The sequence below is a fragment of the Cherax quadricarinatus genome, unplaced genomic scaffold (genome assembly GCF_038502225.1).
Source record: "Cherax quadricarinatus isolate ZL_2023a unplaced genomic scaffold, ASM3850222v1 Contig649, whole genome shotgun sequence".
Classification (NCBI taxonomy): Eukaryota; Metazoa; Arthropoda; class Malacostraca; order Decapoda; family Parastacidae; genus Cherax; species Cherax quadricarinatus.
The window spans coordinates 78,794-94,852 of record NW_027195675.1 but is presented as its reverse complement, the minus strand read 5'-3'; the positions used below and the strand labels follow the sequence as shown (position 1 = coordinate 94,852).

At 38.6% G+C, this 16,059-nt stretch overlaps 1 protein-coding gene and 1 long non-coding RNA gene across 3 annotated transcripts in view; one reads left to right on the top strand and one right to left on the bottom strand.

Annotated features, from left to right (window-relative positions):
* LOC138851450 (protein unc-79 homolog) overlaps positions 1-16,059 on the bottom strand; it is an 85,129-nt gene that overhangs the window by 51,618 nt on the left and 17,452 nt on the right. For both annotated transcript variants that reach the window (XM_070080589.1, XM_070080590.1), the window contains exons 5-7: positions 8,454-8,624; positions 7,391-7,483; positions 2,412-2,597 (exon numbers count right to left, since the gene is read on the bottom strand). In XM_070080589.1, coding sequence (XP_069936690.1) covers positions 2,412-2,597; positions 7,391-7,483; positions 8,454-8,624 — 450 coding nt within the window. The remainder of the gene's footprint in view (positions 1-2,411; positions 2,598-7,390; positions 7,484-8,453; positions 8,625-16,059) is intronic.
* The window catches only part of LOC138851451 (uncharacterized), a 28,947-nt gene continuing 16,507 nt past the window's right edge, over positions 3,620-16,059 (top strand). The window contains exon 1 of the long non-coding RNA XR_011391220.1: positions 3,620-3,758. This is a non-coding gene — a long non-coding RNA (uncharacterized lncRNA). The remainder of the gene's footprint in view (positions 3,759-16,059) is intronic.

Here is a 16,059-nt window from a genome sequence, read left to right as displayed (position 1 = left end):
CCTTCAAACATTTCTGGGATGATCCTTACCCTTCCTACCTTCCATCCCAGAGTTATACACCCTCTTCATCATCCTATCTCTCTCCATCCTCTCTACCTACCCAGACCACCTCTGAATTATACTCTTGGTCACCATACAGCCTTTTAATTTCTATGCTCTGAATTCTCTGCATGATATTTGCATCACACATTGCTCTTAAATATGACATTTCCACTGTCTGTAATCTCCTCCTTCCTGCAGCATTCAAAACCCATGCCTCACACCCATATAAAGGTGTTCATACTGTTTTGTTTAGCTTTTGTCTCCACAGATAAACTTCTTTCTACAGATGCCTTGATACACTATCCTTCCCCCCCCCCCCTCATCTTTTCTATGGTTCACTTTGTCTTTCACAGACCCACCTACTGATATGTCCCTTCCCAAATATCTAAATACATCCATTTCCTCCATACTCCCTTACTCCAATCTGAAATTCAATTTATCAATGCCTAAACTTTTTGTTACCCTCATCACCTTGCTCTTTTCCACATTCATTTTTAGTTTCCTTCTTTTACATACCTTCCCAAATTCATCCACCAACCTTTGCAACATGTCTTCAGAATCCTCCCAAAAGAACTGGATCATCAGCAAAGAGCAACTGTGATAACTCTTACTTTGTATCACACACCTCTTCCCAATATCCTAGCATTCACCTCTTTTACAACCTCATTTATAAATGTGTTAAGTAACTATGAAGACATTATGCATACCTGTGTTAATCCTACTTTCACAGGAAAATAGTCCTCCCTTCCTCCTACATACCCTAACCTGAGCTTCACTCTTTGTAACCCACCTCCTATTCCATACATTTTCAAAATCTGCCACGTGGCTCCCTGATCCATCCTATCATATACCTTTTCTAAATCAAAAAATTAAATTAACAGCTCTTTACCCTTATCTAAATACTGCCCACTTACATGCTTTAATGTAAACATTTGGTCTACACATCCCCCACCCTTCCTAAAACCTCCCAGCTCCTTGGTAATCGTACTTTTTGTCTTATTCCTAATCTATTCAAAAATAATTCTTCCATAAACTTTACTTATTATACTCAACAGGCTCATCCCCCTATATTGTTTACATTCTCTCTCTTGTCCCCTTTTTTTACCCTTACAAAGGAACTATGCACACTTTGAGGCAATCCTTCAGTTCCTTTCCTTCTTTCATACACACAGAATGTGCAGGTCATCTGCGTATTCATGCATATATTGAAGAAACGCACCAACCACTCAACACTTATCTCCACCTGCTTTTAACATGTCTTAATCTCACTTAAACCAGCCTCTTTACACCTTTACATTCTACCCTCTGCCTCACACGTTTTCCCTATTTCCCTTCCTATACTATGTTATCTCCCCATGTTCCATGCCTGAAATTACTGCTTCCCAACATGAGTAACATTCAACAATTCACCAAAATATCCTGGCCATCTTTCCAGTACCTCCATCCCTCTCAGTTAACATCTCCCCTCCTTTATTTTTAACTGCTAAGTCCATCTATTCTCCAGGCTTCCTCACTTTATGCTTCCCTCTTCACAACAGCCTCTCTTATTCTCAGAAAAATTGACTGATAAGGACTTACCTGTTCTCTCACTGGCTCTCTTTTTGAACTCCCTCTCTACTCTTTTAACCTCCCTCTTCCTCTTTATATACACTTCCTCTCATTTATCTTTTTTTGCTTAGGAAAACCTATCATTTTCTAATTTTTCCTCCCTTACTACCCTCTCTACCTCATTATGCCATCACTGTAATGTAGCAAAAAAAATACTACAAACTGTAGAAAAATTTCATTTAAATTCAATGAAATTATGTAGCACAAAGCCTCACTGCTTCACGATGAAAACTGTACGAAGCCACAATCATACAGACTAATACTGAAAAAAGATATTAATAGCTAATATTTTTCATCAGATTCACTACAACATTGTAAGGTGAGGGACTGATTACCTGATCTTGAAAATGGTTAGGTAACACTGGATTCCACTGTTCACTGATGGGAGCAGAATAGAAGTGGATTGAAATGTTTAGTGTAAATGTATAAATTTCCTTGGTCAAACTGCAATTAAAACATACACATTCCAGTAACCCTGAAAAATAAATTATTATACAATGATAGTACAGTATGCCATAATCACCTCAGCTCTGAAAGCCTAAAATAAAGAAATAGAGTTAATATATTACTTTTAATAACATTTTATTGCCATGACCAATATAAATATTGAGTTCACTGAGGCTCTGTAGAGTAAAATAGTATTTAATAAGGTAGCACATGTAACAATCTGATTATACTTCTTGTTTATTACAGCTTATTTGCACTGTTGTAGAAAAATTACTGATAATACTTAAACCACTTTTGTTCAAACACAAACTCACCACTAAATTTAATATGTACACCTCTGCGATCATACAAAGTTGGGTTGAGGTTTGGCCAATAATAGAAAAGAAGGTTGGCAGCAGGAGGGCGGGAGGTTGGCGTTCCATATGCAATAACACACAGTAGATCCTTTACGATGTCCGCCTTTAATGCCATGAGGCATTCCAGCAGCTCACAATGAAAGGCTGTAATTAATCACCGTTTTAATATTTAATATAGATATATATTCTGAACATCACAGAATTTATATATTTTATTTACTTTTTTCAACATCGGTCGTATCCCAATGAGGCAGGGTGACCTTAAAAGGTTTTCCTCTTAAAATTTAGTAATTTATACAAGAGAAGTGGTTACTAGTCCCTTGCTTCCAGCATTTCAGTCGCTTCTTATGACACGCATGGCTTATGGAGGAAGAATTCTTTTCCACTTCCCCATGGAGAATATATTTTATTGATGCTATATAATGTCAACTAATATTAGGTTGTATTTAGAATGCTAGGTAAATGGGCACAGATGTTACTGTGACATTAGTTGCATCTGTATCTATTTACCTAAAATTTTGTCGGTAATTCTATCATTATTACTACATTCAGAATGGTTTAACAGAATTAAGCTCACTCATACTGTGCTAATCAGGCAAAGTTAAATGAGCTTGCTAAATTTATTTCATGGCAAAATTAAAAAAAAATTGCATACCTTGTAAATTCAAATAAATATATTGATGCAAAAGACAGAAATTTAAAAAATCTATTTTAAAAGAGGTTTCACTAGTTGGTCAAACTGTTGAAGATTGGCTTACCATTTATACTCAAGTGCTGTACTATGTAGGTTGGTTTTATTGATAGACCCCTGCCACATTAGAAAAAATCCTTACCCTTCCATATAACTTGTGTAAGTCTCCTCTAGTTTTGAGAGCAGTTTTATCACCAGCTGAGACTTCAAGTACAGTACTGTACTGCACTGAGTGTTGATAATGTAGGGAAACATTACCTCCTAATTTTCATGCAGTACTGTGAATGTATGGAGTGGAAGATAGAGAAAGAGTCTTGTTTATTATAATCTCAGCTATCTAGAGAGAACTAGAAGTAGCCAGATTGTAGCTAGTACTTCTCAACAGATAACCTATATATGGACTGGGCAGACACACAGATAAGTCTCCTTACGTCCGCTGTCTCTGTTCACCCACAGTAAAAATGTACCTAGGTGTCAGACAACTGTTGCACATCACATCCTGGGGGATGGTCAGACGGTCTGAGGAACTCAAAGTCTCTCATATGACCTAATGTTTCATGCTGAGGAGATACAAAGCCACCAAACTCTGCAACAAAATCTAGCCCACCCTCCAGGTATGGGACTGCATGAAAGAGTTGCCAATCAATTATCACAAGGGTAAGAAAGGCTAATTTCATGGGGAAGAATTTAGTGACTGTTTCTTTTTTTACACATTTCTCCCCTAAAAGTACACAAGTACCAAGTAGAGGCCCTTAAATTAGATCCCAAGGACATTAGGCCTGTTATGTTGCTTGGTAACACCTGCTCACCCCGGGGATGAAAAAATTTAGCAGCAGTTATAGTAAATTAAGGCCATGTTTCTGCTCTCTATTACCACCTCTCTAATCCAACCTATGGCTCAGAGGGTTACTGTAACCAGCAGTACCAGTCTAGGTACTTTCATGAAGTGCTGCAAGTGACTGAGGAGAAGTTACAACAATGAGAAATAAATTTCATAACTGAGAATTAAGAAACAATCTACATTAATGGATAATCTACATTAATGGACACCCTTTTATCCCCATAGTCTGTTAAATCAATGGTTCATTCTACTTTGCATTTACTCAAAAGATTTTTCTAATCAATAGAAGCACTAAATTTTAATAGATTTGCTTCTACGGCACACAATATCACTGGTGACAATGCTGGCTATACAATACAATTTTTATTTCCTTGCAAGATTACATTGATATTATGTGATTACAATAATGAGTTGCAATGCAAAGAGAGCCACTATCATGCCATGGCATTATGAGCTAACTAAATTTAATGGCTTACATACTACTTAATACTAAAGAAATTAATCATAGTTTGTATGAGTTGCACAACTGTTTTTATTTATAGTAGAAAATAGGTTTACTCAATTTACAATCTGGGGATGTTATATTGGGACTGGGTGAAATTATTTTGTAAGTTTTGTACATGTATATCAGTAATAATTATTTAAATTATATTATGGGAATATAACATTCTGAGTTGTTGATAGTAGTTTACAGTATGAGCATGCTAAAATTTGGTGTAAGGCAGCAATGGTTTGGGGTAGGTATCTATACTACAATGTAGTATTAAATAATGTATGGACTTTGGGCATCTAGTTTTGAAGTTTTTAGATTTAGGTAACTGGGAGATTTTTTGGTAAGGTTAAATATTTAGTTTTGGGTTATTTAGTTTAGGGTGAGTAGGTGGTTTCTGAGAAGTCTTAAATTGATGTTCAGTCTGGGTTACTTTAGTATTTACTGGTAATGTATTCCAAATTCTGGGGCCCTTCATGTGCATTGAGTTTTTATACAGTGTGATTTGGACACGGGGTATATCAAAAAGTGATCTGTGTCTTGTGTTATGGTCATGTGTCCTGTTAAGGTTGGCTAGGAGAAGCTTGAGTGGTGGGTTTATGTTTGAGTGTAGTGTACTATATATGTAGCAGGCACAAGAATAAGTATGGATGTTCTTTATGGTGAGCAGTTTTAGACTTTTGAATATTGGTGGAGTATGTTGTCTGGAGTGGGAATTTGTCATCATTCTGACTGCTGCCTTTTGCTGGGTTATTAGTGGTCTTAGGTGATTTAAAGTTGTTGATCCCCAGGAACAAATTCCATATGTGAGGTAAGGGTAGATGAGTGAGTGATACAGTGCAAGGAGAACTGAATGTGGAACACAGTCTGGAACCCACACCTGGTCAAGCACATCAAGAAGTTAGAGAAAGTACAAAGGTTTGCAACAAGGCTAGTCCCAGAGCTCAAGGAAATGTCGTACGAGGAAAGGTTAAGGGAAATCGGACTGACGACATTGGAGGACAGAAGGGTCAGGGGAGACATGATAACGACATACAAGATACTGCGGGGAATAGACAAGGTGGACAGAGATAGAATGTTCCAGAGAGGGGACACAGGGACAAGGGGTCACAACTGGAAGCTGAAGACTCAGACGAGTCACAGGGACGTTAGGAAGTATTTCTTCAGTCATAAAGTTGTCAGGAAGTGGAATAGCCTAGCAAGTGAAGTAGTGGAGGCAGGAACCATACATAGTTTTAAGAAGAGGTATGATACAGCTCAGGAAGCAGAGAGAGGACCTAGTGGCGATCAGTGAAGAGGTGGGGCCAGGAGCTGAGTCTCGACCCCTGCAACCACAATTAGGTGAGTACAATTAGGTGAGTACAGTACCGTATCTTTGACAGTATGCCTACTGTCTTAGAGATTTTCTTGGAATTTTGTTGTATATATGTCTGGAATTTGAGGTTACTGTCAAGGTGGATGCCCAGGAATTTTCCCTCTGTGAATCTTGTGATAGGTGATCCGTTTAGCGCTGTGTTAAGTGGGACATTTGTAGTTCTGTTTCCAAACTGAGGTTAAGCTTATTAGTCATCATCCAGGTAGATATTTTCTGCAATTCAGCATTAATAGTGTTGGCCAGTATGTCTGGGTTTGGGTGAGAGAAGATGTATGTTGTGTCATCTGTAAATAATATGGGTTTGAGTAGTTATGATGCATTCGGTAGGTCAGTGATGTAAATGAGAAAGAGGAGTGGGCCGAGGACACTTCCTTGTGGGACCCCAGCTGTAATTGGTTGTGTGGAAGAGTTTGCTCCATTTGTGTATACATATTGGCTTCTGTTACTAAGATATGAGTTTAGGTAGTTGAGGGAGTGCCCTCTTATACCATAGTGTTAATTTAATGTGCAGCAAATCATGGTAGACTGTATCGAAAGCTTTACATAGATCAATGAACATTCCCAGCGGGACTTCTTTCTTCTCAAGAGCAGTGTATATTAGTTCTAGCATGTATATAATAGCATCATTCGTGTTTTTATTAGTCCTGAATCCAAACTGACAGGGGTTGAGTATGTTGTGTGAGACGAGTTCAAAATACAAGAAAGGCAGCTGGCCTGTTGATGATTTCAAGGGTCACCACTGTGTTGAAAATGGTATAAAATACTGACAAGTTGATCATTAAGACACACGTGCAACAGTTGGGTATCTTTATTGTTGAAATGTTTTTGCCTACACAGCAGGCTTCTTCAGTCAAATACAGGCATAGTAGTGAAATGAAGATGTAATCAGTCCATCAACCTTGGAGATATAAGGTAGTTACTCTCTCAGCCTGGAAAAGAGTTCAGCTCCATGGTCCTGGAACAATATCATTACAGACCAGGCTAAGGGACTGACCACCTCATATCTCCAAGGTTGATGGACTAATTATATCATCTTCATTTCATTATTACACTTGCTGTATTTGACTGAAGAACCCTACTGTGTAGACAAAACATTTCAATAATAAAGATACCCAACTGTTGCACATGTGTCTTAATCATCACCGCTACTGCAACCCAGTCCTGGACCAGTCCTCCAGGTTGCTGGCCTGATCAACCAGGTTATTGGTGAAAGCACCATGCAGACCACCATAAGCATCATAGCCCAACTATCAGGAACTACCTGGAGTAACCAATCAAGTTCCCCTAGCCTAAGTCAACAAAAAAAACTCATTCCATCATGTTGCTACACCCCCAACAAAGAGTAACTGGATATCAGCTGTTGCTGTTCACCAAAACACCTGATATACAATAACACATCTTACTGTAAGTCCAGAAACTTTTTTTTTTTTTTTTTTTTTTGTTATCCATCATTTCTTGTTCCAAAACTGTTCAGAGAATAGGTGGATGTTAATAAGAAATTAATAATACATTCTACTGCTCCCATAAAAGGGTATCTTACCAGAGTTATCTGTATACTGGAAGATCATCATCAAAACAGCAGGAACTGACGCAGCTGCATAATTTTCCTCTTCACCCTCAGCAGCAGATGCACCTAAAGTAATAAAATTTATACTAAAGACTTTCCATTCAACTAAGCAATACATATTCTCTCATTCTCAAAAATAACAAAAAAGGCACAATACCGTGACTGGAACGATACATAAATAACCCGCACATAAAAGAGAGAAAATACGACGACGTTTCGGTCCGACTTGGACCATTGACTTTGTCAATGTGTTTCTCTCATTCTCATCCTCACATTCTCTCTCTTTCTTTCTCATTCTCTCAGTTTCTCTCATTCTCTCTTTCTCACCATTTATCAAGTCAACAATCACTTCAGAGTGTTCTTTTAATTTCACTGTATGTATATTAATACAGTACAGTATTTTGTACTCCATATACAGTACAGCAATTGAAAGCAGCTCATTACTGGATGGAGAATTGAGCCTCCTTGTGCTGAATGAAAGTTTTATGCACATGATTTAATCATATTCATTTCAGGTTTACAAGCATTTGGATCCTATTTGATATTTCCTTGAAAATTTTAGCAGAAAAGTATAAATGAAATATTTTCCCTGAAATGCATCTCTGATTATAAAACTTTCATGTGCAACTACTGCATACAGGTCATTCAGCAATGTAGGTAAGACAAAACTTGTGAGAGTACAGCTCTTGCTGCTACAGCACGAGGCTGTCATAATGCCAAAGTGGGAAAAAGGGACAGCAAGAAGCAAAGGAAAATAGTTACAAGTTTTGAGAGTGAAAAAAAGGGGAAAAAAATGAATTCACAGACATTACGGTAAGTCAGAATGATATACGAGCAAAGTGTGATAACACAGTAATGACCTGCTGTAACAATATAATAGCACACTGTAGCACACAGCACAATACTCACCCACAATAACTGGAGAGATATATAATAATAACACAATGTAACAAAATAAAACAAAACTCATGAACAGAAAACAGAAGAATATACAATACTGTAACAGCTCGGTGTAGTACAGTAGCACTATACTCACCTACTGTGACTGGAAGAATATAATAGCACAGTGTAGTAATCAGCTGATGATGCAGTGTGTCTGGTATGGAAGTCATCATGGATGCCACAAGATATGGCAGAGTATCAATCACCTTGCGCTCCAAGAAGACCACCAGGCAGGCCATGGTATTCAGCAGTGCCTGACCAAACACTAGTAAAACATAAATAACATATGTTATCAATTACATATGAGGAAAATATTTAAGGTGCTACTATAACAAGTGACAAGTGTATAATGTATATAAATGGGACTTATTTTGATTAGCCAACACTTAGATGATCATAAGAAAAGCAGAATATGCCAAAATAATAGGGCTCTAAGTGGATCAGGAAATCAATGCCTCGTCCATGGCCAGGCTCAGACAAGGCCTCCTAATATGAAAATGAAACACAACACTTTTCATGGATTTCAAGAGTTTTCCTACTCACAGCCCAGCTAGATCTAAGCTGGCAAAATGGTGGATACAGCTCTCCAAATCACCTAACTTCAAATTCTCTGCAGAGAGCTTGAGTATTTATCAGTGAGGTAATCTCTGAACTTGTAAATGGTGGTTTGCTCAGTTTTGGATTTTGCTGGCCAGGTTTGATCTTAGAGTCAAGAGGTGATTTAGTTTGTGTGCTGTTCCACAGATCTGGATGGAAAGCTAATTTGGTTTAGTTAATATTTCTTTGGCTTTAGCACATGTACTTAAACCCAGAATTTGAGTGTTTTTCCAGGTTTTTTATATCTTGTTTTTATTCATTAAACTGTTAGCACAATATAACTGCTTGGGTTTCTTTATTCACTTGGTAAGCATTGATTAGTCTGCATAATTGAAACTGAAACTGAAATTGAAATGTTTATTTCTCTGTAAAGATTACAATGTGGGGTTTACACATTGTGCAATATTAATTACAATGTGTGGTTTACATTTTTTTTTTTTTTCAACAAGTCGGTCGTCTCCCACCGAGGCAGGGTGACCCAAAAAAGAAAGAAAATCCCCAAAAAGAAAATACTTTCATCATCATTCAACACTTTCACCACACTCACACATTATCACTGTTTTTGCAGAGGTGCTCAGAATACAACAGTTTAGAAGCATATACGTATAAAGATACACAACATATCCCTCCAAACTGCCAATATCCCAAACCCCTCCTTTAAAGTGCAGGCAACATTGTACTTTCCATTTCCAGGACTCAAGTCCGACTATATGAAAATAACCGGTTTCCCTGAATCCCTTCACTAAATATTACCCTGCTCACACTCCAACAGATCGTCAGGTCCCAAGTAACATTCGTCTCCATTCACTCCTATCTAACACGCTCATGCACGCTTCCTGGAAGTCCAAGCCCCTTGCCCACAAAACCTCCTTTACCCTCTCTCTCCAACCCTTTCGAGGACAACCCCTACCCTGCCTTCCTTCCCCTATAGATTTATATGCTTTCCATGTAATTCTACTTTGATCCATTCTCTCTAAATGACCAAACCACCTTAACAACCCCTCTTCTGCCCTCTGACTAATACTTTTATTAACTCCACACCTTTTCCTAATTTCCACACTCCAAATTTTCTGCATAATATTTACACCACACATTGCCCTTAGACGGGACATCTCCACTGCCTCCAACTGTCTCCTCGCTGCTGCATTTACCACCCAAGCTTCACACCCATATGAGAGTGTTGGTACTACTATACTTTCATACATTCCCTTCTTTGCCTCCATAGATAACGTTTTTTGACTCCACATATACCTCAACGCACCACTCACCTTTTTTCCCTCATCAATTCTATGATTAACCTCATCCTTCATAAATCCATCCGCTGACACGTCAACTCCCAAGTATCTGAAAATATTCACTTCCTCCAAACTCCTCCCCAATTTGATATCCAATTTTTCTTTATCTAAATCATTTGATACCCTCATCACCTTACTCTTTTCTATGTTCACTTTCAACTTTCTACCTTTACACACATTCCCAAACTCATCCACTAACCTTTGCAATTTTTCTTTAGAATCTCCCATAAGCACAGTATCATCAACAAAAAGTAACTGTGTCAATTCCCATTTTGAATTTGATTCCCCAAAATTTAATCCCACCCTTCTCCCGAACACCCTAGCATTTACTTCTTTTACAACCCCATCTATAAATACATTAAACAACCATGGTGACATTACACATCCCTGTCTAAGACCTACTTTTACCGGGAAGTAGTCTCCCTCTCTTCTACACACCCTAACCTGAGCCTCACTATCCTCATAAAAACTCTTTACAGCATTTAATAACTTACCACCTATTCCATATACTGTACTTGCAACATCTGCCACATTGCTCCTCTATCCACTCTATCATATGACTCAAGAAATCGTAATAACACGATTGCAAACAAACCATACCCCCGGCCGGGATTGAACCCGCGGTCATAGAGTCTCAAAACTCCAGCCCGTCGCGTCAGCCACTAGACCAGCTAGCCACAATAAGATTCATCCAACTAGGTATATTTCTACACCATAGGAAGGTTAGCACAGGTACCACTGTGACCACAAATGCAAGTTTTTACAGACGAGTCTCCAGCTAGCGTGGCCGTGACGAACTCTAGCTCAAGTCCCTTCACTGCCGTCAACATGACTCAAGAAATCGTAATGACACGATTGCAAACAAACCATACCCCAGGCCGGGATTGAACCCGCGGTCATAGAGTCTCAAAACTCTTGAGTCATGTTGACGGCAGTGAAGGGACTTGAGCTAGAGTTCGTCACGGGCACGCTGGCTGGAGATTCGTCTGTAAAAACTTGCATTTGTGGTCACAGTGGTGCCTGTGCTAACCTTCCTATGGTGTAGAAATATACCTAGTTGGATGAATCTTATTGTGGCTAGCTGGTCTAGTGGCTAACGTGACGGGCTGGAGTTTTGAGACTCTATGACCGCGGGTTCAATCCCGGCCGGGGGTATGGTTTACTCTATCATATGAATTTTCTAAATCCATAAATGCAATAAAAACTTCCCTACCTTTATCTAAATACTGTTCACATATATGCTTCAATGTAAACACTTGATCTACACATCCCCTACCCACTCTGAAACCTCCTTGCTCATCCGCAATCCTACATTCTGTCTTACCTCTAAGTCTTTCAATTATAACCCTAACGTACACTTTTCCTGGTATACTCAGTAAACTTATTCCTCTACAATTTTTACAATCTCTTTTGTCCCCTTTCCCTTTATATAAAGGGGCTATACATGCTCTCTGCCAATCCCTAGGTACCTTCCCCTCTTTCATACATTTATTAAACAAAAGTACCAACCACTCCAACACTATATCCCCCCTGCTTTTAACATTTCTGTCATGATCCCATCAGTTCCAGCTGCTTTACCCCCTTTCATTCTGCGTAATGCCTCATGTACCTCCCCCACTCTTACATTCTGCTCTTCTTCACTCCTAAAAGATGGTATACCTCCCTGGCCAGTGCATGAAATTACCGCCTCTCTTTCTTCCTTAACATTTAAAAGTTCCTCAAAATATTCTCGTCATCTACCTAATACCTCCATCTCCCCATCTACTAACTCCCCTACTCTGTTTTTAACTGACAAATCCATACTTTCCCTAGGCTTTCTTAACTTGTTTAACTCACTCCAAATTTTTTTCTTATTTTCATTAAAATTTCTTGACAGTGCCTCTCCCACTCTATCATCTGCTCTCCTTTTGCACTCTCTCACCACTCTCTTCACCTTTCTTTTACTCTCCATATACTCTGCTCTTCTTGTAACACTTCTGCTTTGTAAAAACCTCTCATAAACTACCTTTTTCTCTTTTATCACACCCTTTACTTCATCATTCCACCAATCACTCCTCTTTCCTCCTGCCCCCACCCTCCTATAACCACAAACTTCTGCCCCACATTCTAATACTGCATTTTTAAAACTATTCCAACCCTCTTCAACAATCCCCCCCACTACTCATCTTTGCACTAGCCCACCTTTCTGCCAATAGTCGCTTATATCTCACCCGAACTTCCTCCTCCCTTAGTTTATACACTTTCACCTCCCTCTTACTTGTTGTTGCCACCTTCCTCTTTTCCCATCTACCTCTTACTCTAACTGTAGCTACAACTAAATAATGATCCGATATATCAGTTGCCCCTCTATAAACATGTACATCCTGAAGCCTACCCATCAACCTTTTATCCACCAATACATAATCTAATAAACTACTTTCATTACATGCTACATCATACCTTGTATATTTATTTATCCTCTTTTTCATAAAATATGTATTACTTATTACCAAATCTCTTTCTACACATAGCTCAATTAAAGGCTCCCCATTTACATTTACCCCTGGCACCCCAAATTTACCTACTACTCCCTCCATAACATTTTTACCCACTTTAGCATTGAAATCCCCAACCACCATTACTCTCACACTTGATTCAAAACTCCCCACGCATTCACTCAACATTTCGAAAAATCTCTCTCTCTCCTCTACACTTCTCTCTTCTCCAGGTGCATACACGCTTATTATAACCCACTTTTCACATCCAATCTTTATTTTACTCCACATAATCCTTGAATTAATACATTTATAGTCCCTCTTTTCCTGCCATAGCTTACCACTAGTATGCCTAAGCATTTTGGGAAGACTAATACTAATTCTTACTCTATACTGACACAGGTTATAGTGGCTTTCTTTGTACCTAACAAATTATAAAATATAATCACACATTATAACCTTTGCAAAGAAATAAATTTTGTTTGTTTGTTTATTTATATAATTTTTCTAGTTCTTTGGGAATATTATTTCATAGTTATGTTCTAGTCAATGGTTCTGAGTATGTGTTTTGTTAGCCATGGATAATTTAGTCTACTGTGACCTTTTTGTTTTTTAAATTACATGCAGAGGCCTTAAATTTTATAGGAATACACGGACACCTCCATGGGGAATCAAACGTAAATAAAAGCAAAGGTATTATGAAAATAGATTTAGTGAAATGAAAGGTGACATGAAAAGTACCTGGCAAATCCTCTCCAAAATTTTGGGCTCAAGGAAACCGACTGGAAATAGAGAGATAGACTTAACTAATCAAAATGAACCTCACATGCAACCTATAGACACGGCCGACAAGTTTAATGTCTTCTTCTCTACTGTAGGATCAAAGCTAGATGAGTCAAATTCCTAGCTCAAATACCCATCCGAGCGAGTACCTCACTGGCAACTATCCAAATACTCTATTTCTAGCTCCAACTAATCCCACTGAAGTTTCACTCATCATTAAATCATTAAAAACAAATCAGGTGATCTAGATAACTTGCCACCATTCATATATAAAAAAGCTGCACCAGAACTGTCGCCCATTATTGCAACAATGTTCAACAAATCTATAGCTTCCTCAATCTTCCCATCCATACTCAAGACAGCAAGGGTCACCTCGATCCACAAAGGTGGAGATCCAACTGATTTGAACAATTACAGACCCATATCAAACTTGCCCTTACTATCCAAGATATTTGAAAAAACAATACACAAGTGACTTTACTCCTACCTTACATCCAACAACATACTTAACCCATGCCAGTTTGAATTTAAACCAAAAAAAAGCATGAATGATGCTATTATACAAATGCTTGACCTAATATACACAGCTCTCGATAAGAATGTATATACCCTGGGGCTCTTTATCGACCTAAGAAAAGCATTTGACACAGATGGCCACAACCTCTTGCACCTCAAACTGAATCATTACGGCATAAGAGGACATTCCCTTGACTACCTAAAAATCCTATCTTAATGACAGACACCAGTATGTACATACAAATGGAGTCAACTCCGCTATCCAACCTGTAGCTGTAGGAGTACCCCAAGGTAGTGTCCTAGGCCCACTCCTCTTTCTCATCTACATCAATGATCTCCCCAATGCATCCCAACTCCTTAAGTAAGTAAGTAAGTAAGTTTATTCAGGTATACACAAATACAGTTACATAGAATTATCATACATAGCAGCATATGTGTAGAGAACCTAGGATAACCCAAAAAAGTCAGACAGAGTGACTTATTTCCATTGGGGTCCTTTTACCTTATTATTATAATATAAAGGTTATAATATTTTCTTATTATTCTACAATGAAGATAACATCTTATTATCATACTAAAAAGACTATCTACTACATGAGGGTCATTAAGACTATCTACAATACAAGGGTCATTACTAGGAATAAGGTAAAATTTCCACGTATGTTAGCTAAAAAAATAAAATCATTCCCCTCCCTTTCTGTAGCTACATTCATCAGACACCTTTTGGCAACTACTCCTCTCAGGGTTAGCCTCAAACCCTTCAAAATCCCTTTTGTCTACACATTCTGGCCACAGTTTCTTCCAAGCAGAGTTCAAGGTTCTCTTAGTCACTCCCTCCCAAGCCTTACCTATAAGGTTTACACAATTGAGGATATTAAAGTGATCCTTCCAAAACTCTTTTAGAGTCAATCGAGTGTCTGTGGTCACTTCAAAGCACTTTTGAAACAGAGCTTTTGTGTACAGTTTCTTGAAGTTGGAAATGACCTGCTGGTCCATGGGCTGCAGGAGAGGAGTGGTATTAGGAGGCAAAAACTTCACCTTAATGAAGCTCATGTCCCCATAAAGTCGCTCTGCCACGTCTGTAGGATGACCAGGGGCATTGTCTAACACCAGGAGGCACTTAAGGTCTAATTTCTTTTCAGTTAGGTAATCTTTCACATTGGGGGCAAATGCATGGTGTAACCAGTTATAGAAAAATTCCCTAGTGACCCATGCCTTACTGTTTGCCCTCCACAGCACACACAAATTATCCTTGAGGACATTCTCTTCTTGACTAATAAAGGCTTAACTTTGCACTCAACAAAGTAAGCCTGTCTTTCATAGGTGTTTCATGTTCAGGTTCCAGTCCTTCAGTTTCTATGTACTCCTTGATGAAATCTCTCAAACCAACCTTTGCTGGCTGGCTTTATCTCCTGACATGTGCGATCTTTGTTTCGAAAACACAGTTAAACCTTTGGCAACAACAGCTTCCTTGGTAGTCTGTTGACCAGGTCGGTGATACCATTCCTTTATTGCTGTACAATTTTCCAAAAGCACCGTGTAATTGAAGAGTGTATGCTTGAATGTTACTGGCCAATGGGATTGTGGGTACTCACAAAGTTGTGCTTTTTGTCCCTCGGGGCCCCGTAGTACTATGATTGATTGCTTTGGTTCCCAACCTTTACAAAACTGACAGCAAGATATTCTGGACACTGTTTGTGAGCAATTTTATAAACATGATTTAGCTTCAGTTGTTTTATTCTGTCTTCAACATTCAGCATATCCAACTGCTGTAATTCATCCTGGCCTACATGTTCTCTTGGTCCCAGCCCCAGGATGAATCTTACGATTTTGTTCTGGGTGATTTGCAGTCTATCTTTCAGTTTTTTTGTCAAGGCAGAGTACCATGCAGAGCAAGCGTAATCCATATGGCATTGTATAAGGGCTAGACATAGGGTTCTGCAAGCCTCAGTAGGTAGACACTGTGCTTGTCTATACAGGAACTTCAGTCTGGCATTCGCTTTCTTTACTACACTGTTCCCTATCAATTCTCCTG